The 23918-nt window shown below is 40.6% G+C and overlaps 1 protein-coding gene across 4 annotated transcripts in view; it reads left to right on the top strand.

The window, feature by feature from the left end:
* ndrg4 (NDRG family member 4) overlaps positions 1–23918 on the top strand; it is a 160330-nt gene that overhangs the window by 81888 nt on the left and 54524 nt on the right. For 2 of the 4 annotated variants that reach the window (XM_048546331.2, XM_048546330.2), the window contains exon 4: positions 15699–15804. In XM_048546331.2, the coding sequence (XP_048402288.1) occupies positions 15699–15804 (106 nt within the window). Of the gene's footprint in view, positions 1–6645; positions 6788–15698; positions 15805–23918 lie in introns of those variants that run through there. The other 2 variants (XM_048546332.2, XM_048546333.2) reach the window with 2 other exon arrangements.

The following is a 23918-nucleotide window of genomic DNA, read 5'->3' as shown; positions in this document are numbered from 1 at the left end:
ATTAAAGCTTCCCAACTGAACTGAAAACTGGCATACGATTGCTCAGGTTTTAATATTGTCAGTGTTGTAACATCAACAAACACATTGAACTGGACCTATATCACTCAATAACAGAACTGGAAATAATGCCAAACATCTCAGAAAATTGAGGCAGGACAGAACGCCAGCGTTTTACCGGAGGTGCATTGACTATGTTACCTAGCAGGGTGACAAATCGTCTGCAATCAAATACACTGGCTTGGCGAACAAATCTACCACTCCATCCACAACCCGAGCTACAAATGTTCTCAAAAACTGTATACGATTGCTCAGTTTCTTTCTATCGATATCAGTGGTGGTTAATTCATAATGCTGTTGCACACTTGACATTAAGTTGAAGATCTGCCCCTAAAGCAGTGACACTCACATGGGCACACTCACATATGTGCACAAACACGAACAGATGTAAGTATAAGAACTCAGTTACTTTAAACAATAAAAGTGCTACTCACATACTCCCATGTGCACAGGCATTTATGAGCAGAGACACAAAGCTGGCTTGGTAATGATAACGGAGATCAATCTGGAATAAAGCTGTGAAATTATTTGCATGAGAAGGTGATGCCTTATCCCATATTTTCCTTCAGTTTTCTGCCCCTGTAAGATTTAAGACACTCAACTATTTTTAAAACAAGACAGATATTGGTTGTCAGGTGGGAGGTCTAGAATCTGCTTTGATTGAAGCCCAAAATGGAGTATAAATGGGTGATCAGGGTCACACCTTCAATAGGGCTTGCATTACATATCCACCATTTCTCAGGTGTGTGTGTGTGTGTGTGTGTGTGTGTGTGTGTGTGTGTGTGTGTGTGTGTGTGTGTGTGTGTGTGTCAGTTTGTAACTCTCTGGTGGAGGCTGGTGCTTGGGAGGTGTGGGAGAGGCCACAATCTGTGTTGACTTTCATGTTAATTATTATTGTTATTTTGTCAGCTAACTGGCTGAATGAATGCAAGAATTTTCAATTGGATAGTTATCCAAAAGCATTAAGATTTGTAGAGAGCTGGGCATGCTTTGGCAGGATGTGTCCACACTAAACCAACCAATTTTTGTTAATAACTGAAAAATATAGATGCCTGATCTTCACAACAGCTTCATGTGCAGTCATTTCATGCATTGTTTAGATTTTTCAAAGATGTTTTATTCTAATTTCTCATGTCCCTGTTTTACTGTTCTCATCCTCACTGCCATATAGTTTAAGTCTGCATTATTAGTAATCAATAACCATTTGCTACACAATGGAGGCTAAGTTTGTTATAACAAATAAGTTTTTGTTTTCTTATTTATTGATTTAAACTTGGTGTGTGTGTTTCATTGATCTCAGCAGTTGTAGTCAGGTAAACTAACTATCCAAATGATTCAAGTGATTCTTCATATCTCACATTTGTGATGACTCGTGGAATAGTAGCACTTGATTTCCAACACACTATTCTCATCAAGCATAATGACAAAAGTGAGGAGGCTTGGTACAGGATCTTTGAAAGTGAACTGAGTGAGATTGGATGTAGAGAAAGGTTAATTGATAAAGGATAAAAGGACAAATTTCTAAATTTCCCATAAAATGAAATAAGACAGCATTGGAAACCATTACAACTTCCCTGCAGATGGATGACTGATTTATAAAACCTAACAAAAACTAAAATAAAAGAATGGGTAATTAGAGTCAGAATTTTGGAATTTTCTTAGGATATTTACAATATTAACACAGCATTTGAGATTAATGGAAATACGGGAGACACCAGATTTCAAACCGACCTGTGGGGTAATGTAAACTCCTGTACTGGTAGCAGAGTTATCAGAGGTGGTTAGAGCTGACTTGCAGTTGAAGCAGATTGAATGTGAACAAAGCGATGAGGTGGCTTGAGACAGAAAAGGAGAGAGAGGAGAAAGAGAATGAGAGAGCATGGCTACTTTTGTGAATGGTTTAAAACCAGCCAGAATCCTTTCTAGATCAATGATGTAATCCATTTTGTCGGAGAGCAGGTGTCTGTATAACTCGTGGATGTTAATATCTTTGCTTTCCCGTACCCCACGTTATGTCCATAGTCTGGGGATGTAATTTACGGGGATTAGTTCAAGTTTTTGCATTGTATCTCTCACTTTGAAGTGGTTCCCTTTAAATTTCATGACACCCTAGCAGATGCAACATTCTATGGTTTCTCTTGGGGATAAATGTAATTCACACCGTGACTTTTCCAGCCAGTCATGAGTTGCATTCTCAACCATCTCTCACCTGGATGTCCTCCATTATTAAACAGAAACTTTTCTTCCTTTTTAAGTTCAATTTGTCCAAAACCAACATGGTGGTATGATCCATTGTCAAGGCAACTAGTATCTTAGCACTAAAAGGCTAGCTTGATTTTATTCCATGCATGTTTTGAGAGTTGGTGAAAGGGGTTTCCCTACGTGGAAACTAAACTCTATATCAACAGTGATTTGTTAGTTAGTATTGCTCCCTGATAGCAAAATTTGCTTGCTGCAGTGAATTGTTTGTATGAGAAATTAAGGGCAGGGATGTGGCCTTCTGTCCAACAATCAAATTTGTTTGATTCCTGTAGTCAGGGAGAAGAAGCACGGGTGAGACAATCCATGAGTCTTTGTAGCTGAGTTTCTGTGCCTGTAATTAGCATGGCATCATCAATACATCAGTGAAAAGTATAGAATAATTAAAGGGCTGGAGGGTTCTGCTGGTCTCTCACCATAACTCTACTGGAAAAATACATTTGTTGCTGTAAAACAATAGCCAGAACACACACATCCTGACAATTTCTGTTGGGTGTCTCTCAGAAGTTACAACAGAACCCTGGTGGGGTTTCAGTGTCATGGAGTTGAGGGGTTACGTTAGGAGTAGTGATTTGGTGATAACAAGATTTGGTTTAAAAGTCTTGTTTTTAGTATGGAGAAGTTTCAGAATGTTGAGTTTTTGAGAGAGGGAGGAACTGTAAATCTGTCGGCCTGACCTCCAAGTGCAAATATTACCTCGATCCCAGTGTGTTTGAAATCGGGGCAAGGTCACCTCATTTTTAGACCAACAGTGGATGCCTAACCTATAGCATGAGTCAGTAGAAATGTCCAATTCTGGACAGTGATGTCATAAGACTCTCCCAAGAAGTGCTCTTCACATCCACATTGTGAATTTTCACTCCTTTTCAGACGGACAGCCAAACAGTTTTAAAAAGGCTTCTCAGAGTCCGTGTCACTACACACAGCTGGAATCTCAGTTCAGTCCGTCATACATTGGTTGGGTAATATGCCTGACTTCACAATTCAAGCTCATGCATTGCTGCTGTACAGTTATGTTTAGTAAAATAAAGATTCATGGCTCATGAAGAAAAGCAAATTGTGTATAGAAGCTTATTGAGCTATATAGGTCAGTCCTACTTTGGTCACGATAGCATCCTACCATCAGTAAAACTGCAAATTCTTGCTGTTCTCCTGGATGCACAGGGTGTAAATGATAAGCCTGTAGCACCGGCAATCAACAGAAAACTGCTTGCCACGTCAATAAACAGTTACAACAAAGAGCAGTAATTACTGCTCAGAAAAATTTGTGTAAACATTCTACGTTGAGCAGCTAGCTGATGGTCTGATGCGACCACTTGATCTGCTTCCAAGATTGTGTGCTGCTTAGTGTGAAGGGAAGATTTCACTGAACAAGTTGTCTGTCAGTTCCCCTTCCTGAAGTACTATTTGTTCTGTTCTTATTCCAGCATTTCTTTCTTTTCACACTCTGCCAATGATTTATACTGGCTCTAAAAAAATTACGTAAAATATCTGAAGGCAACCATGCAACAATTATTTTTCCAATTGTAACAAAAGACAATTTTAACCATCTCTGAACTGACTGCATTTTCTCTGGGATAAAAGTCAAGATCATTTTTCTGTGATGTCGCCTCCACAAATTGCATCCAAATGGACTTTTATATAAAACAGTGAAGGAGCAATTTTAACAGCGATTAGGCTTTCTGGTTCATAATGGAGCCAGTCTTGAAGGTAATGATAGTCCCAGACTAAACATTGCAATTTATGACATCACAAATCCCAAGGCTGCCAAAATCGATTGGTGTAGGCTAGGTGTTCAAGATCATAAATTGACTCGTAATTGTGCAGAAATGTAACGAATCCTTAATTGGTTCCCAGCAGGTTTTTCACACAAACTTGTCTTTTGCATGAAACTTTTGAATTAAATGCTGTAGTTCAGAGGTAGCATTTTCACCTAGACCAAAAAGATGTGGTCTCGAGTTTCATTTCTGTAAGTTTGAGCACAAAATCTAGGCTGATGGTTTAATGCCAGCAAGAAGGGAGTTTTGAGCTGTTAGAAGTGACATTAACACAGGACCTCATCTGCCCTTTGGTATACATGAAAGATTTTGTTGTGCAACTTTTATAAACTACAGCGTTCTCCCAGTGTCCTCATCAATTTATCCTATATTTATCATAATTACATTTTTGTTTCTGGGGCCTTGCTTTAAAATGTTTTGGGAGGTCATGGTGCTGTGAAAAGTATTAAATAAATGCAAGTCTTTCTTTCTCTCTACTTTTTGCATGGGCAGAAAAGTGGCAGATGGAGTTTAATCCAGACAAATGTGAGATGTGCATTTTGGAAGGCCAAGTAGAGGTGGAAATTATACAGTGAATGGCAAAATCCTGTTGTATTGGTATGAAGAGGGATCTGAGTCTGTAGGACCACAGATCACCGAAGGTGGCAAAGCTGGTAGATGAGATAGTATAAAAGACCTGTTGCATGCTTTGCCTTCATTGGAAGGGGCATTAAGTATAAGGATAGGCAAGTTATGCTGCAGCTTTACTGTACTTTGGTTAGGTCACTCTTGGAATATAATGTACACTTCTGGTCACCACATTACCAGAAAGATGTAGATGCTTTGGAGAGGGTACAGGAAAGGTTTACCAGGATGTTGTCTGGCATGGGGATTTTAGCTGTGAAGAAAGTTTGGACAGACGGTGTTTGTTTTCACAGGAATGCAGGAGGTTGAGGGGTGACCTGATAGTTTGCAAAATTGTGAATGGCATGGATAGAGTGAGAAGTAGGAGACTTTTTCCAGGGTGGAGGAGTCAACTACTCAGGGACACAGGTTCAAGGTGTGTAGAGGGGAGTTTAAAAGAGATGTGTAAGCCATGTTTTTTTCACAAAGGTTGGCAAGTGCCCGGAACACGCTGCTAGGGGAGGTTGTGGAAACAGAACTAATTGCAGCATTCAAGAAGCACATGAATGGATACATGAACAGTAAGAGAATACAGGGATACGGATCCTGTAAGTGAAGACAGTTTTAGCATGGAAGGGCAAAATGTGTCAGCATAGGCTTGGAAGGCCAAAGAATCTGTTCCAGATCTGTTTTGTTCTTTGTGCTTTACGATCCTTTGGATCCCTGTGGTAGCATGTAAGCAAAGCATAGGTGAATTTGTGCGTGGGGTTAGTGGTAGAATGCAGAACGATATAGGTCAGTTGGAGCTTAGTGCTTAATTACTACCTTTTTGTTTGAATTCCTCTTCAGCTCACCACCTCTGCTGCCAGCAGGGACCACCATCTCACGTCACTCCTTTCCGCCGAGTACATTTTAATTTGTGGTTCAGGCACAGCTCCGTCCTGTAGGTCATGGATGTGGCACCCACACGTGCCTGTGATTGAAGTCAGTCGAGATGGTTTGTTTCACCAATTTCCCCGCGGGATACTGGCAAGGAATTACTTTTCTGGTCTAAACCTTGCCTTCGAGTGCTTGATATGACCCCGACCTAGATAATTGGATCAGGGTCATGCGGGCGTCAGAAGATAACAGCAAATCCCAATTCAGCATTCATGTGTACCTTTCAGTATATAGATCTTATTAACTTTCAATCATTTATACTATAAAATTAAAAGTGCATTTATTTTGATGTTCTGATCAATTACAATTGCAAATTCGTCGTGCGTGTTAATAGACAGGTTTAGCTGTCTCCTTTCTGCTCTGCATTCATTTCTTTCCTCTTTCTTACTCCATGTTTTTTCTCTATCTCACTTGTATCTTCCGTTCTTTTTTTTCCCTCTGACTTTGTCCTGCTTGTGCTATTTTCATTCTGATTTTCGCTCTCTACCACTCTCCTCGCTTTTCCGGTTTGGTGCTGATGCAGGATTGTTTTTCTGTAGAAAGACACAGTTCGTGCATATTGATTAAGATTGCAGTATAAGATGGTAAGTTATATGGGGATGGGGAATCAAGCTGCTGGATGGTTGAGGCACGCATTTCCGTGCTAGGCAATGGGAAGCAAAGATTCAAGGAGCGCAGAGTCGAGAGAAATGCGACATTGAGAAATCGTGAACAATGAACGAAAGGCATTGCGTCTCTTAGTATGTCATTGAAATTCACATCAGAACTCGCATCAGCTACAGAGGCTGTAAAAATGCAAATCATTGGAATGGCAAAGCAGCAACGTCCCTGAGCAGACATGATAGAGACAATGCACACACATACAAACACATACACGCGAACAGAAACACCAAGGGGGTGAACAGCCTTGGAACCAATCAAAGCAGAAACTGTTTCAGCAGCAACCAATAGAAGGGCTTTGCACACTGCCTGTGACCGCAGGATGCTGGGCTCCTATAAAAGACGCAGCTTCTGACTGACGGGCTGCAGAGCTAGTTTAGGAGCTTGTTGTTCTCGAGCTTTTAAGATACTAAATTCAGGAATTTCCGTACCCGCAGAGCTGGAGCTCTTTCCTCTGATTTGACCTCAAAATGCCTGAGTGCTGGGATGGGGTAAGTGAAGGACAACCGACAATGTGCTCTTTTGTGTCCATCTCCTCTTCTTCCCCACTCTTTACAGTCGACCGCACACCATTCTTCGTTGCTCACTCCTGTCTGTTGGCATTTGGCGATGATCAGGGTGTGTAAGTATACAGTGTTCATCATTAGCATCAGCCGCGGGACTTTGAGTGCTTTGGTAGAAGGGGATGGTGTCCTTGGTTGGGGTTGGGCAGTGGTGGTCGGAGGAAGGTCGAGGGAAGGGGTGATGTTACCTCAGTAGTGCACTGGAAGAACGTGGTTGCTGCTTTACGACCCTTAATAGCAAAAAAAGGTAGAGACCGATGGTTTCTAGAAATAAAATATATGATGTGTTATTTGATCCCATTATTGGGGAGGGGGTGAAGAGCTAAACCAATTTAATTTTTGGTGAGATTCTCGAGGGGTGCGACATCTCATACAGTCGGAGAAAGCAAGGACTTGTTTGGTGCAGCATTTGCACACCGTTACAGATCAGCGGCAACTGTGCCATCAGAGCAAGGACATTGTGCAAATAACGTTGCCTTTTGTCTTGTGAACGCATGAGTGAATGTGTTGCGGTGAATGTCTGCTCCAGTGAGATGAGTGCCTTGTGAAGGTCAGTGTGACGGAATGTGTGCACTTAAGATTCGGGTATTATCATCTTTTTACATTTAGAAGCAAGTGAATGGAATTACTATGTTTATATATCTCTGGATGCAGTGTGCATTTTTTTGCGTGTACAATGACTGCATGAATATGCAGGTATGTTTGGCATGTGCGTGAGTATACATGTGTATGTGTGGAAACGTCTGGTCATGAACGTGGGCATATGTGTAGATTAGAATATACACAAGTGTGGATGTGCATGTATTATGTAGGAGAGTATATTATTTTAGGGGCTTGTATGTAGCCATGAATGTGCATATGGTTGTAAATATTTGCATACTGTATACTTAAATTCACAAGGTGGGTGCAAATATTTCTAACCGTGTAAGTATTTGTACATTTTTGTGTGCATGAATGATCTGGGAGCTTTGTGTTTGTGTATATGGATTTGTATTTGTGTGCATGGTTGTATGTGTTAGTAAATAGATATGTATGAAAAATGTTTTGTGTGCACTTGTGTGATAGTATACATTATTTGTATCTGACTTTGTACGTCTCTGTGTGACCATGCATAAATGAGTAGATGCATGTCTCTTTTTTTTGTCAGTGTACATAATTCTGTATGATGGTTCTGAAATACCTTGAGCTTATAGTTGTAGGTTCAGTGAGAGATGAACCAAACTGTGCTTATTCATTTTCCTTATCCCTTAATACTGTCATGCAAAAAAATTGATACGTCTCAAATTGTGAATATTACAATGTCAGCCTTAATAGCTTTTTTTCGGAGGGGGTGGGGGAAGAGGATTCCAGATTTCCACTAACCTTTGTGTGAGGATGTTTCCTGACATCACGTTGAATGGTGTGGCTCTAATTTAATGTTAAGCCTGGACTCGCTTAGACTTAGAAGACTCCCTGGATCGAGAGATGCAGAGCTTCGTTTCAGATGCCATTAGACTATAAATTAAAAGGGTAGCAGTGGGCCATTCAGCCCATGTCTGTTCTGTCATTTGAGATCATGGCTGATCTGATAATCCTCAACTCCACTTTCTTGCCTTATCTCCATACCCTTACTTATTAAAAATCTGTCTATCTTAGCCTTGAATATACTTAATGACCCGGCCTTAAGAGTCCTCTCCTCCAGTAGAGAATTCCACAGGTTCAGCACCTTCATAGAAAAGAAATTCCATTCATTTGTCTTAAATGAGTGAGCCTTACTTTAAGCTTATGCCTCAACGCTCCCACAAGAGGAAACATTTTCTCCACATGAACACTGTCAAGCCCCCTAAGTTTTCTATATTTTTCAGTCAGGTCTTATTTCATTCTTCTAAATTTCAATGAGCACAAACAGAACCAACTCAACATCTCCTCACTTAAAAAAAATCCTCCAACTTGAAACCAATTGCAGTGAACCTACTCTGAACTGCCTCCTATGAAAATATGTCTTGCCTTAGGTAAGGAGTCCAAAACTATTCACAGATATCAGAACTATTTCAGATATGGCCTGACTAGTGCTTTGTATAGATTTAGCAATACTTCCCTATTCCCTTTAAATAGGTAAAACAAATCGACTGATGATAAAATGTGAGGCTGGATGAACACAGCAGGCCAAGCAGCATCTCAGGAGCACAAAAGCTGACGTTTCGGGCCTAGACCCTTCATCAGGTCTCTGATGAAGGGTCTAGGCCCGAAACGTCAGCTTTTGTGCTCCTGAGATGCTGCTTGGCCTGCTGTGTTCATCCAGCCTCACATTTTATCATCTTGGAATCTCCAGCATCTGCAGTTCCCATTATCTCTAAAACAAATCGACTGTTGCCTCTATTACTCACTGAACCTACATGCTAGCATTTTTATCATTGATTCCCAAATCACCCTGCTTTGCAGCTTTCTGCACTGTTTTTCTTCCATTTTAATAATATTCAACTCTTCTTCCTGCTAAAGCACATAAGTGAGCTACCACTACGCCATAATATTCCCTCTCAGCCCTGACTTGCCCGTCAGAGGAAATAGTTATTGTCCCTTTCCAGGTGGTTGATTTAAAACTCTCAGTTAAATCACTTGTCAACCTTTTTCACTTTTAATGAATGCAGTGCCTGAGGCTCTGAGAGGGCATTTTTCAGGACTGGGACACAGACGAGGAAGAATGCCCCTTAAACTGGAATTCTTGTCCTGAACCTGTCTTGGAACATGGTGTCAAGGTGGATGACGTGGCATGAAGGGAGCATTGCAAAGAGAGGTTGTCAGCTTTCCCGGTCTGAAGGCTGAGCCGGAAATTCCAGTGTCTCAGGTGACTTTAGACGTCCTGGATGCAAAGTGAAGGACATCTTTCAAAGTTACAAGACCTCACTTCAGACGTTCATGATCCATTCTCACTGGCTGCCTTACTTTGGATATGTACAAATTTGTATGGAACTGTACATGAGTGTACATACATCTACATTTGTAGAAATGTAACTGTTTGAAAAAGTAGGTATGGTATGTTAGTGAATAAGTACGCATATATGTGTATTCAGGTAGGTGCGCATTCGAGCATGGATATATGTATATTTGCATTTATTAAGTTGAACATGTATATTGTGTATTGCTAACTGAGTATTCAGTGAAGGTCATGGGTTCACGCCGTATGCTGGAGATAATCAGTCACTCAAAATCTAGGTGACTCTTCAGTGCAGTACTGAGAGAATGCTGGAATGCCAGACTGCAGGAAGTGCTATCTTTCAGAAGAGACAATAAGCCAAAGCTGTTTGTATCCTCAAGATACAACAAGGAGGAGCAGGAGTAGATCATCCTCATAAAACTTACAATGCCTTTCAGTAAGACCATGGTTGGAATAACTTTGGTTAATCGACTTAACCTCCTACCTGCCCCTCTTAGCAGATTGGATGAAGGTAACCAACAGATGTGGTGCATTTGGATTTTCAAAACTTAGTCAACAAGGTGCCACATGAAAGGTTCTCCTATTGAGTCAATAAATATATTCAAAGCAGAGTTAAATAGAATTTTGCTCTACAAGTCAAGGGTTAAGAGGGGCGGGTAGGAGGTTAAGTCGATTAACCAAAGTTATTCCAACCATGGTCTTACTGAAAGGCATTGTAAGTTTTATGAGGATGATCTACTCCTGCTCCTCCTTGTTGTATCTTGAGGATACAAACAGCTTTGGCTTATTGTCTCTTCTGAAAGATAGCACTTCCTGCCTACCTGCCCCTCTTAACCCTTGACTTGTAGTGCAAAATTCTATTTAACTCTGCTTTGAATATATTTATTGACTCAATAGGAGAACCTTTCATGTGGCACCTTGTTGACTAAGTTTTGAAAATCCAAATGCACCACATCTGTTGGTTACCTTCATCCAATCTGCTTGTCATGTCTACAAACAGCTGTAACAAATCTGCTAAATATCCCTTTCATAAAGCCGTACCTTCTCTGTATGATCTATTGTATCCTTTTCCCAGCATCAGGACTTCAGTTTCCTGCTTTTTGTCATCCTCATTTCTTTACATATGTGGTTTTCTAATCTCCTGGGAACCTTTTCGGCATGTAGACATTTTGGGAGACTGCAATCATTTCATGTATTATCTCTCTGGCATTGCTCAGCACAGAAAACAGAGAAATCAACAGGTTAATCATAGAGTGAGTGTTTGTTTATTTTCAGAATTTGGCTGATACAGCAGCTTGTTTTATCGACCTGGTACTGGGGAAGGGCATGCAGAAGTAAGAGGACTGTATATCTGCTTGCATAAGAATAACTTGTGTTTCTAAAATCACTTTAATGCAGTAAAAATGTCTCCAGGAGAAACATCATCAGAATTAATTTGACATAGGTGTGAAAAATAATGTTCAAAAGCTTGGTCAAATATGTGGATTTAATCATATTTTAAGGAGGTAGAAAAATGAAGAGTTTAGGGAGGAAATTACAGGGCATTGGAAATTGAAGGTTCACTTATCAATAGTGAATTAATTGAATCATCAGACAATCTAACCACCACCCCATGACATTCAATGATGTTACCATCACTGAGTTCCCCCACTATCAACATCCATGGGGGGGTTACCATTGACCAGAAACTCAACTGGACTCACCGTATAAACAGTGTCTGCAAGAGCAAGTCAGACTCTAGAAATATTGCAGCAGTAACTCTGCTTCCTTCACAGTAACTTCCTTCACAGATGCTGCCAGACATGCTGAACTTTTCCGGCAACTTTGTTTTTGTCCCTGATTTATGGCATCCGCAATTCTTTCAGTTTTTTTGTTTTGTTAACAGTAACTCAGCTATTGAATCTCTTGATATCACCAACAGGGATCAAGTCAGGAGTGTGATGCAATATTCCCTACTTTGCCAGGATGGGTGCAGCTCCAACAACACTTAAGAAGCTTGATACCATTCAGGACAAAGCTGCCCACTTGTTTGGCACCACTCCACATGCGTTCACTCCCACCACTGATGCTCAGTAGAAGCACGATCTACAAATGCACTGCAGAAACTCACCAAAGATCCTAAGACAGCAGTTCCCAACCCATGACCACTTCCAGTTCGAGAAACAAGGGCAGCAGATACATGGGAACCACCACCTGCAAGTTCCCTCCAAGTGACTCTCCGTCCTGACTCCGAAATATATCTTTGTTTCTTCACTGTCACTGGATCGAAATCCTGGAATTCCCTCCTGTTAGCATTATGGGCCAACCCACAGCAGGAGGACTGCAGCCGTCCAAGAAGGCAGCTCACCACCACCTTCTCAAGGGTAACTAGTGATGGGCAATAAATGCTGGCCAACCAGCAATGCCCACGTCCCACAAATGAAAATAATCCTTCCCTAGTTAGGACTAGTAGACATTGTAGCACAAGAGTATACATGAGTCCTCAACATTAACTGTGAACACATGAAGTTGCATGCATCAGGTCATAGATGGGCAAGGGAACCTCCTGCTGATTATTACGTACCTCCCTCCTTAGTTTTTAATCAGTAGTGCCAAGTGGATGATCAGACCTGACCGTCTGCTGAAAATCCTAGCATCACTAATGCAAGTCTTCAGCCACTTTGATTCACTCAATGTGATATCAAAAAAATGGCTGAAAGCACTGGATACTGCGAAGGTAAGGGCTCTGACAGCATTCTGGCAATAATACTAAGACTTGTGCTTCAGAATAACAGCAGTCTTCAGGTGTTTTTGTACAGTTACAACTCTGGCATCTACCTGACAATGTGGAACATTGCTCACGGACGTTCTGTACACAAAATGTAGCACTGCAGCAACTTTCTCCATGCAGTATTCATCAATAACCTGCTCGCTGACACTCAGCTTCAGTTCAGTCAGGTCCATTCAGCTCTTGACCTCACTGCAGTCTTGCTTAAAAGCAAGCACAACAGAGGGATGGTAAGGGTGACTGCCCTTGATATTAAGTCAGCATTGATCAGAATGGAACTGGACTTGCCAAATATATAATGTGTCCGTAAGAGCAGGTCAAAGGCTAGAAATTTTGTATTGTGTAACTTTTCTCCTGGCTTGTCAAAGCCTGTCAAATAGGTACAAGTTACTTGTACCAGAATAGTGCCTGCTTGCCTGAACGACTGTAGCACCAAAAATAGTCAAGAAGCTCAACACCATCCAAGACACAGCAGTCTGTTTGATTGGCACTCCATCCAAACATCTTCAACATTCACTCCCTTCCTTCCCCTCTGATGTACAGTGGCAGCAGTAGACATCATTTACAAGTCACAGTTTACAGCTTCGCAAGGCTCCTTCAGACAGCACCATTTAAGCTCATTATCACTACCACCTAGAAGGACAAGGCAACAAATACATGGAAACACCACCATCTGCAAGTTCCAGTCTGGGCCACCCAACATCCTGCTTTGGAAATATTTCTTCACTGTAATTGGATCAAAATCCTGAAATTCAGTAACTGCAGTGTAGGTCTATCTATGCTATATGAACTGCAGCGATTTTGGGGGGATTAAAAAAAACAGCTCACCACACTACCTTAAGAGCAATCAGCAGTATGAAATACATGTTGGCTTATTGAGTGATTTCACATCCTGTGTATGAATAAAAAGAAAGTTGTGCATTGGTATGTGAGTCTTTCAGTCTAAGACTGGAAACCAGACTAGATCAGTGATCATAGGGATAATGGGTCAGTTTATGAGGAGATGGTGGCATAATGGTAATGTCGCTGGATTACTTATCTGGAATGCCAGGCCAGTGTTCTGCTGGCATGGATTTCAATTCAACCATGACAGATGTTGAAATTTAAATTTCAATAAAAACATGAGCTTAATGTCAGTTATTATAAAAACTCATCTGGTTCACTTACGTCCTTTAGGGAAGGAAATCTGCCATGCTTACCTAGTCCAGGTGAGATTCCAGACTCTCAGTAATGCAGTTGACTCCAATACTGCTGAACAATTAGGGTGGGCAATAAATGCTGACATTACAAGCGATGCCTACACCTTGTGAGCAAATGTAAAAAAAAATTTTGTTAAAGGTATTTTGGAAGAGGGAAATGGCTGGGACTGGAGACTAGTTAAATAGCTTTTGCAAGGGCTTAGCCTGAGCTCAATGGTCTGAATGAACGCCTGGTTGTAATTTAAAGAGTGAATGCTTTAATTTGTGTAATGTTTTCGTCAGTTGCTTTAAATCAGTGGACTTGGATTATTCTTTTTTTGCTATGCAGAAGAGGTCCTTTCCGTTCAATTTGTCAAAATTTATTTTAAATTTGTGTCAATTAAATCTTGCCTCAACTTGTTTTATTCTAAAGGAAATAATCCACAGATTATTCATGTTTCCAAATGTCTAAAATGCTCCATCTCAGCACTAGCCTTGTAAATCTGCCCTACATCACTCTTAAGTTGTGTGAACAAAGCTGTGTAAAGTACTCTAGCTGTAGTCTAACTAATGTTTTACAGATTTAGAGCATAATGTTACTGTTATAATATTTTATGCCTTAGCTAATAATTATCCTATACATCATCTTAACCATCTTCTTCCCTGACATATGACCTTCAGGGACCTGTGAACCTTCACTCCAAGATTCCGTATAGCTTGACACTTCTCAGTATTCTAGCATTTATTGTGTATTCTCTTACCTTGTTTGTCATTCCAAAATGTATTAACTCACTTCCCTAGATTGAATTCAATTTGTCACTTTCCTGCAAACCTAACCAGTTCACAGTATCTTTCTGCCATATACACATCTCTTCCTCCCCATTGACCAAGTGACCAATTCCTGTATCATCTGTAAACTTTGAAATCGTGTCTCCTAATTTAAGTCTAATTATTGAGATATACCATAAAAGCCAAAGAACCTGGTAATAAGCCAGAAACTGAAACCTTAGCAGAAGCAGCCTTCTGCTCAAAAACGCCAGTAAAACATTTTCTGAAGAAGAGTCCAGAGCCAAAACATCAACTTTCCTGCTCCTCTGCTGCCTGGCCTGCTGTGTTCATCCAGCCCCACACCTTGTTATCTCAGACACTCCAGCATTGGCAGTTCCTACTATCTCTCACCAGTAGAACATTATCCATTTTTCCTCTTGCCACTAAATCATTTTTGGATCCAACTTGCCACTTGCCCTTGGATCCCATGCACATTCTGTTTTCTGGCCAGTCTGCCACAATCTTGCCAAAACACATCTGTGTTCCATCAAGAGCACTTGTCAGCTTGTGCTGACTACAATTTGAGTACATTGGTCCTGTAAGTGTCTTTATTTATAATAATGCTTATCTGCATGGTTTTTTTTCTGGCTTATTATAACTTGCATGTAACTGTCACAATGTAAATGTTTTTGTTTGATAAATTAATGCATTTATAGTACCAGTGTACAATTTAAAATATTGAATGTGGTTATTGCAAGATATTTATGTACTCATGTTAGAGTGTGTTTATAGATAGTGAGTTGTACTATTTTTGAATAATTTTATAATGGAGCCACTGAAGAGGAAAGACTGTACGATCATTGCATTAAAAGTTAGGGGGGCAAAGTCAGTGATTGTACACTGCTACATTGCAAGAGACAAATCTATGTAATAATTGATTTTATTTAGGGTATTTTTAGTGGCAAATATGTATAGCCAATACTGACACGTTATTTGATAGGAGGTCTTGATGTTATTGATAGATCAAGGGATAAAATGCAAAAAGGTATCTGTATAACCACTGTCAAGACAGAGCCTATGAATAATCACTAAATACTTCCATGAGAGATTTATTCCAGATAATATTTGGGTCCACATAGTCATCAACTTTGAGTGGTAGATGAAAAGATATGTTTCCAGTCACTGACTGCCACTTCTATTGACCTTTACTAGGAACATGACATTGAAACCCCCTATGGGATGTTGCATGTGGTGATACGTGGTGCACCGAGAGGAAACCGCCCGGCAATCCTGACCTATCATGATGTTGGGATGAACTGTGAGTATATTTGAACAGCTGGCTATATGGAAAACACATAATGCATTAAAAATTTATTTAGAATCAGGTTCTCCATGTGATTTCTATACCCTAAGAGTAAAAGGTAATACTTTCGCTACTGAATTACACACATTGCAGACAATTGAAATTAAAAGAGTTTAATTTATGGACTTATTTGAAATGGATTTGATGAGAAGGGGATTTGGCTGTTGCAATTCTATATAGTTTGAGTGAATGAGAAGTTGTCTGGTCTGGTGGAATTTTACTAATAGATTTGATTTGGAAACAACTTGGTTTATTGGAATTCTCTATCTTAGGATTGAATGGGAAAGGTTTTCATGTATTGGAATTTTGTACAATGGACTAAATGGGAGCAAGAATTGAGCTGTTGGAGTTCTATGAATTGTAATTAAATGGGAAGGGATATTGGAATTCTTAGCATGAACGGGAAAAACTTTTCTCTTTTGTAATTCTAAACAATAGGAATCAGTGGCATGAGATTTGCCTGATAACTGACTTTACTACTTACATAAAATATTTTTTTGTTTGGAGAGGGTTTTCCACTACAGTAGTAAGGAGAAGCACAGTTTAATGAAACAACAACATTCAGACAGAAAGATGAAAATGTTCAATTTCTGGTACATGCTGAGTTACCTAATGTCAACTGGGCTAGCTGTGTTATTGCCAGGATTGGCCTATAGCATCCTGGATAAGAAAGGGCGAAACCACTTTGGATCAGTGTTTAACATAATTTTCTTAGCAGCTTTGGGAACCCTATCAAATACAATTTAAATGTGGCCCTTGCCTTTGTTCACACTGTCTCATACCCTACCAATATTCACTGGCTTGGTTTGCAGGAATATATGAATTGCTACATAACAAAAGACCAACCTCCATCAAATTTGATTCACACCACCATAATAAAATGGTAATAATATTGTTCACTAACTACAGCAATTTCTACCAATTAGTGTATCAAAATCCACGAATGAGGGGTGAAATTCCACCCCCACATAATTGTGAGTTTTGTGAATCCATCGAATCAGTGTCATCTGGTCCTTCCAAGTGACTTACCACATGTTTCATTTTGTTAGTGCATTGTAATCCCAACTGTTATTTTCACAAAGAAATCAACTTAATATGTGTTGAATGCCTGAATGACCTTCGGTTCATTAAGATGCCATTTTTGCAGATTAACTGTACTCCTACAACCCACTTCATTACAAACCCCTCATATAGAGCGCTGTTTTATTGATTCTGCTTTCAAGTTTTTAAGTGGTTTATCATGGTTTGCTTTATCTAGTCACTGGGTCATACAGCTGTACCGCATGAAAACAGACCCTTCAGCACAACTTGTCCATGCCAATCAGATATCCTAACTAAATGTAGTCGCATTTGGCCTGTATCCCTCTAAACCCTTCCTATTCATACACCCATCCAGAAACCTCTTAACTGTTGTAATTGCACCAACCTCCTCCACTTCCTTTAACAGTTCATTCCATACACACACCACCCACTGTGTGTGACAGTAGCCCTTTAGTTCCTCTTTAAATCTTTTCCCTTTCACTTTAAATCTATTCCCTCTAGTTTTGGATTCTTCCACCCTGAGGAAATGTCCTTGTCTGTTCACCCTATTCGTGCCACTCATGATTTTATAAACCTCTATAAGATCGCCCCTCCGCCTCCAATGCTTCAGGAAAAATAGCCTATTCAGTCTCTCCCTGTAGTTCAAATCCTCCAACCCTGGCAACTTCCATGTAAATCTTTTCTGAACACCTTCAAATTTCACAACATCCTTCCTATGCGGGGAGGCCAGAATTGCACAGCATTCCAAAAGTGGCCTAAACAGTGTTCTGTACAGCCGCAATATGACCTCCCAACTCCTATACTCAATGCACAAACCAAGAAAGGCAAGCATACCAAATGCCCCTTTCAGTATCCTGTCCACTTGCGATTCTCCTTTCAAGGAACTATGAACCTGCACTCCAAGGTCTCTTTGTTCAGCAACACTCTCCAGGATCATACCATTAAGTGTATAAATCCTGCCCTGTTTTCCCTTACCAAAATACAGCACCTCACACTTACCTAAGTTAAATGCCACCTGCCACTCCTTGGCCCATCTGATCAAGGTCCTGTTGTACTCTGACGTTACCTTCTTCGCTGTCCATTGCACTGCCAGTTTTGGTGGCATCTACAGACTTGCTCACCGTACCTCCTATGTTCATGTTCACATCCAAATACATTTATGTGAATGACAAAAAGCAGTGGACCCAGCACTGATCCTTGTGACACACCGCTGGTCACAGATCTCCTCTCTGAAAAGCAATCTTTCACCACCACCCACTGTCTTCAGCCTTCGAGCCGGTTCTCTATTCCATGTGATCTAACTTCGCCAACCAGTCTACCATGAGCAGCTTTGTCGAACGCCTTACTGTAAGTCCACGTAGATCATGTCCACCGCTTGGCGTTCATTAGTCCTCTTTGTGCTTTTTGGAGAAATAACACTCCGGTTGGTGAGACATGATTTCCCACGCACAAAGCCATGTTAACTATCCCTAATCAGTGCTTGCCTTTCCAAATACATGCAAAAGCTGTCCCTCACCCTTAAACTTAAAAATAGAAATCATACTACCTTGCCACCTTCACTTTTTCCAGTAAGAAAATGTCTAATTTTTGTTTCTTTTATAACCCAATCCCTCTTCCTATTCCATGGAGAATGCGCGCTTTCAACAAAGTATTGTCAAGAAGCTTCAAAGAGGCATGTTTCAAAAACAGCTGTCCATCCCTTCCCATGTAGATTGCAGCTTCCTATATCACTTCATTCATGTCTTCACTTTGCGTGTACACCTCTATTAAATATCAACCCTTCTCTGCCTGCACCATGACCCCTGGCAATAGGATTAGGTCATTTAAGGCGCTTTAGTTAAGCATATGACTATTCAAGGAAATTGGGGGGGGGGGGGGGGGGGCGGGTATGGACCAAGAGCAGGCAGAAGGGATTAGTTTCATTTGGTGTCATGTTTGGCGCAGCATTGTAGACCATTCTATGAATGGAATTGAACCACAAGTGCCAATTTTTTGATTGTTATTGAACAATAAGCCTCACAATGAACTTGAGTCATGCCCTGACCGTTTTATAAAATTGATCCAAAATTAAATTTATGTTGACTGGACTGGACACATTATATTAAATAGAGATCCTGGGTTGTACTTTCACGTCCCAATTTGAGGTGTGAGTAAGGTCGCAAAATACTGATGTTAGCTTTCTTTTGCTGGAGAAACAATTTTCCTATGCCTTCATGGTCTGACAAAGTTGTTTTGGTTTAATGGGTCAGGAAAACTTGAGTACAAAATACACATGGACCTCTTCAGAGGTTGGTTTCCCAAATATCAGAACACACGAGGAAAAATGATTGCTTTTTGCACACTATTTTTGAGTGTTGCTGTTGGTTTTGTAAGCTGTTTTAAAAATAGAATGCAAGTCCTGAGAATTCGTTACCGCTGGGATGGCTTTTTGAGGAGCCAGGGTAACACTGAAAGGTGTGTGTAAACTCTTATTTCCATTTTCAAATGTCATTATTAGATGCTGTAATGTAATGTGGATATGTTTTTAATGCAGCGATTCATTATAGGGATCTGTTTAAAGAAAAGTTAATCCATTGAATTAACATGCATTGTCTAAGTGTTGTGATGTTTTTCGGCATCTTTCCAGTTGTCAGAAGCACCGCAATGCATTAAAAATGATGAAAATAGCCCAGATTTTCTGTGCTTTCATGTTTTGTGCTTTTACTTAAATTGACAACACGTTTTAGTTATTTTGAAAGTTGAAAAAAAAATCTCTGCCTTCGCACCCCTCCTCCCAATTTGATTTGAGCCTTTCGGGTTTGAAATGGGATACTATTCTACTCTGTCAGTATCAGGAAATGCAGCGGGAGACTTTTTTTGCTTTGACAGCTGTAGCCATTATGAATAGCATCATAAGATCCTTGCAGTGTGGAAGCAGGCCATTCAGCCCATCGAGTCCATGCTGCCTCTCCAAACAGCATCCCACCTAAACCCGTCTCCTGCCCTCCTCTTGTAAACCTGCATTTCCCATGGCTACTCACTTAGCCCACATACGCCTGGATACTATGAGCAATTTACGCAGCTAAACTACCTAACCTGCACATCTTTTGGACCATGGGAGGAAGCTGGAACGCCCAGAGGAATCCCATGCAGACACGGGGAGTACGCATTGTACTTGCGTGCCGCTACATGGAACTGCATGAGCACAAAAACATAACGTGATGAGAGGATGCTCTTTAGCAACTCTGAAAAAGAGTCTTAAGAATTCTAAAGCATTTGTTATTTGTGTGTCAAAAAAGAAGTTGAAGTAATAATGAAATTAAATACCTTATTACTCTCTTTCTGCTCACTTTACTACTTCTGTACTTATTTGTCATGTTAAAAAAATTGTTGTTTAACCCAAAAGTCAAGGCATATTCCTAAAAGATTTTTACTTATTTGAGGTATGAAGGATAATCAGTGGGTGTCCAGAATATTTTTTCTGGATTGTACGCGGGTTGATAGTGAGCTTTTACACATTATTCCATTCATTTTTAATATAAAATAAGCTTAGGTTCACAGAAATCACAAACCTACTAAGAAGCCATCTTTGTGGTGAGCATTATCTGAAAATGCAAGAGAAAGCGTGAACTGTTAATGACCTTTGCATCATGACTCCTGTTTAAGGGATAGCCTTACCTTTTGGATATCTTGCTATGGAAATCTTGTGATTATGGATTCTTTCTACAAAGGAGGCCTTGACACCATGACCCCCCTCTTGTGCAGTTATTCTTACAAAATAATCTTGGAAAACCTAGGTTTCAAACTCTGGTTCCATGTATTTCTAGAGGTTTTATCTCATTACCCTCATTCCATTGCCAATCAGCTCATCCCCTTACCCCTGGCATTGGTCATTCATCATATCAGTTCTTGAGAAGCAAAACTCCTCCCAGTCATTTGGAAAGCAAGTTCTTTTCATTTACTTGTTTACGTCATTATTGACTGTAATTTTTTTTCCCAATTGCTGAAGGTGTTTATTTTTAAAAGAAAATCCTTTATAAGCACAAATGTTTGTTTGTTTTTTTTTAAATTTTCTTCAAAATCCCTATGATTGTTCTTTGTGTATTATCAGCAGTTTCCAAGAGATTAATCTTTAATTCCTGGAAACTCCAGGACAATTCTTGTGGTTTGGCAACTCTGAAGAACCTTAAGGAGCAGCAGTTGTGACTTGGAGCTTCTCCACAGGAAGTAAATTTTCCAGTATCTGAGAAGCCTGGGGTTAAATTAGTCCTAGTTATTGGGAAATGAAATATTGACTCAGTCATAAAACTAAATGCCATCACTGAAAGAAGAGCAGTGTGGAGGATGGTTAATGCCCAGCTTTATTGTACCCTTGCTTACATAAATTTGGGCATAGTTAAGTCCTTTAGAATCAGCTCTTAGTTGTATCAATTATAACTGTAAAGCCAGTGTTTCCTATGCTGGACAAGTGTGCTTGGGGGTATGTGGACAGACTGAGATTCATATATAATTCCAGTCTAACCATTTATTAAATAATTACCAGTTGCTTCCTCCCGGACACCTGCTCAGAGATGCATAAGGTCAAGATATACCTCCATATGATGCACCTGCTCAGTATCCTCCAGTTTGGATTCTGCCAGGGCCACTCAGCTCATTATAGCCTTGGTTCAAACATGGACAAAAGAGCTGAACTCCAAAGGTGAGATGAGAGCGACAGTTCTTGATATCAAGGACACAATTCAGCATGTGTGGCATCAAGGGGTTGTAGCAAAGCACAAATCAGTGGATATTAGGAGAAAAGTCTCTGCTGGTTGGATTCAAAACTGGCCTGTAGAAAAGAGGCTATGGTTGTTGGATGTCAGTCATCTCCACTTCAGGGCAACTCTGCTGAAGTTCCTCAAGGTAGTGTCCTTGGCCCAACCATCTTCAGTTGCTTCATCAATGACCTTTCCATAACAAAGTTAGAAGTGGGGATGTTCACCAATTATTGCAGAATATTCACTCTAGTTCACGACTGTCCAGGTACTGACTGCCCAAATGCAGCAAGACCTGGACAATATCCAGACTTGGGCTGAAAGTGACAAGTATTCATGCCAGACAAATACCAGCCAATGACCATTTCCAATAAGAAACAATCTGACCTGTGCCCCTTGACATTGAATGGCGTTACACTGAAACCCTCACTATTAGCATTCTTGGAGTTATCATTGACCACTCAACTGGACTCGCCACATAAACATTGTGGCTACAAGAGCAGGTCAGAGGCTAGGAATACTGCAGCAAGTAGCTCATCTCCTCACTCCCCAAAGCTAGTCCATCATCTAGAAGGCTCAAGTCAGGAGTGTGATGGAATACTCCTACTTGCCTCGATGGGTGCAGCTTCAACAACACTCTCAAGAAGCTTGACATCATCCAGGGTAAAGCAGCCACTTGATTAGCACCACATCTAGAAATATCCACTCCCTCCACCACTGACACTTGGTTGCAGCAGTGTGTATTGTGTACAAGATGCGCTGCAGAAGTACACCAAAGATCCTTAGACAGCACCTTCCAAACCTATAACCACTTCCATCTGGAAGGAAGGCAGCAGATTCATGCAAGTTCCCCTCCAAGCCACTTCTATTCTGACTTGGAAATATATTGCCATTCCTTTGCTGGGTCACAACCCTGGAATTACCTCCCCAGTGCTATTGTGTGTTAGCATGCAACATATGGCCTGCAGTGATTCAAGAAGGCAGCTCATAGGAAGTGTAGAATTTAGGAGTGGGAGTTGGCGGTTCTGCCCAGCAAGCCCGCTCTGTCATTTAATGTGATCATGGCTAATCTTACCCTAGCCTCAACTCCATTTTCCTGCCTGCTCCTCAGAGCCCTTTATCTTATGCTTCATCAAAGCTCATCACCACTTTCTCAAGGGCAACTTGGGGCAGACAGTAAAAATGCTACCCAACAGTGATGCCTACATCCCACATAGGAGAAAGTTTTTTAAAAAAAAGTTAGGTTGAAATACTTGAGCTTCATCATAAAAGAGGGCATAAGTGTTTATAATGGGAAAATGCTCAGATGGTATTTATGCAGATGTGAGAATTAAGTATACTATAGAGAGGGGAGGAAATCGTCAATGACAGTGTCGATACAAATGCAAGTTTTGTGTTTTTTTTTTGGGCATTCAAGGTGTCAGAACTGTCTATATCACCACAGAGAATGTCGCTTCAACGACACCCAATTTCAAAAGTGATCCATGGAATAAATATCATTCTCGCTTCATATAACCGTTTTGTATGATTAACCAATAATCGACAATAGTAAAATGCACCAGCAAGGAACAAATAACCAAGTCAGTTCAGCAAACAAACCCTCAAATCTTTTGTTGCCAAAGTGTGAATCTGCAAAAACTATACACCATCCTGTTAAATTGCTCAGCTGAGGCCCAGGTTTTTAAGGATTTGTGCCCAGATTAGAAGCCTTTCCGATGGCAGCTTTGGATTTAGATGTGGAAGAGCAGAACCCATTTGCATTGCAGAATGATGACTAAGATTTTTCCTGAAAGTCCACGGGACAAATGTATAATTTGTAAATAATTAGCACCATTTAATATGATAAAATAAGAACACAACATAAGAACTAGGAGCAGGAATAGGCCATCTGGCCCCTCGAGCCTGTCCTGCCATTTAATAAGATCATAGCTGATCTTTTTGAGACTCAGCTCCACTTACCCGCCCACTCACCATACCCTTAATTCCTTTACTGTTCAAAACATTATCTAGCCTTGCCTTAAAATCATTCAGCAAGGTAGCTTCAACCGCTTCACTGGGCAGGGAATTCCACAGATTCACAACCCTTTGGGTGAAGAAATTCCTCCTGACCGCAGTCCTACATCTGCTTCCCTTTATTTTGAGGTGATGTCCTCTAGTCCTAGTTTCACTTGCTAGCGGAATCAACCTCCCTGCCTCCACTTTATCTATTCCCTTCATAATCTTATGAAGGGCGGCACGGTGGCTCAGTGGTTAGCACTGCAGCCTCACAGCACCAGGGACCTACGTTCGATTCCA

This window comes from Stegostoma tigrinum, chromosome 16, assembly GCF_030684315.1.
Source record: "Stegostoma tigrinum isolate sSteTig4 chromosome 16, sSteTig4.hap1, whole genome shotgun sequence".
In the NCBI taxonomy this organism is placed as follows: Eukaryota; Metazoa; Chordata; class Chondrichthyes; order Orectolobiformes; family Stegostomatidae; genus Stegostoma; species Stegostoma tigrinum.
Note: the sequence above shows the minus strand (reverse complement) of the source record. Positions and strands in the feature narration are given on the sequence as shown.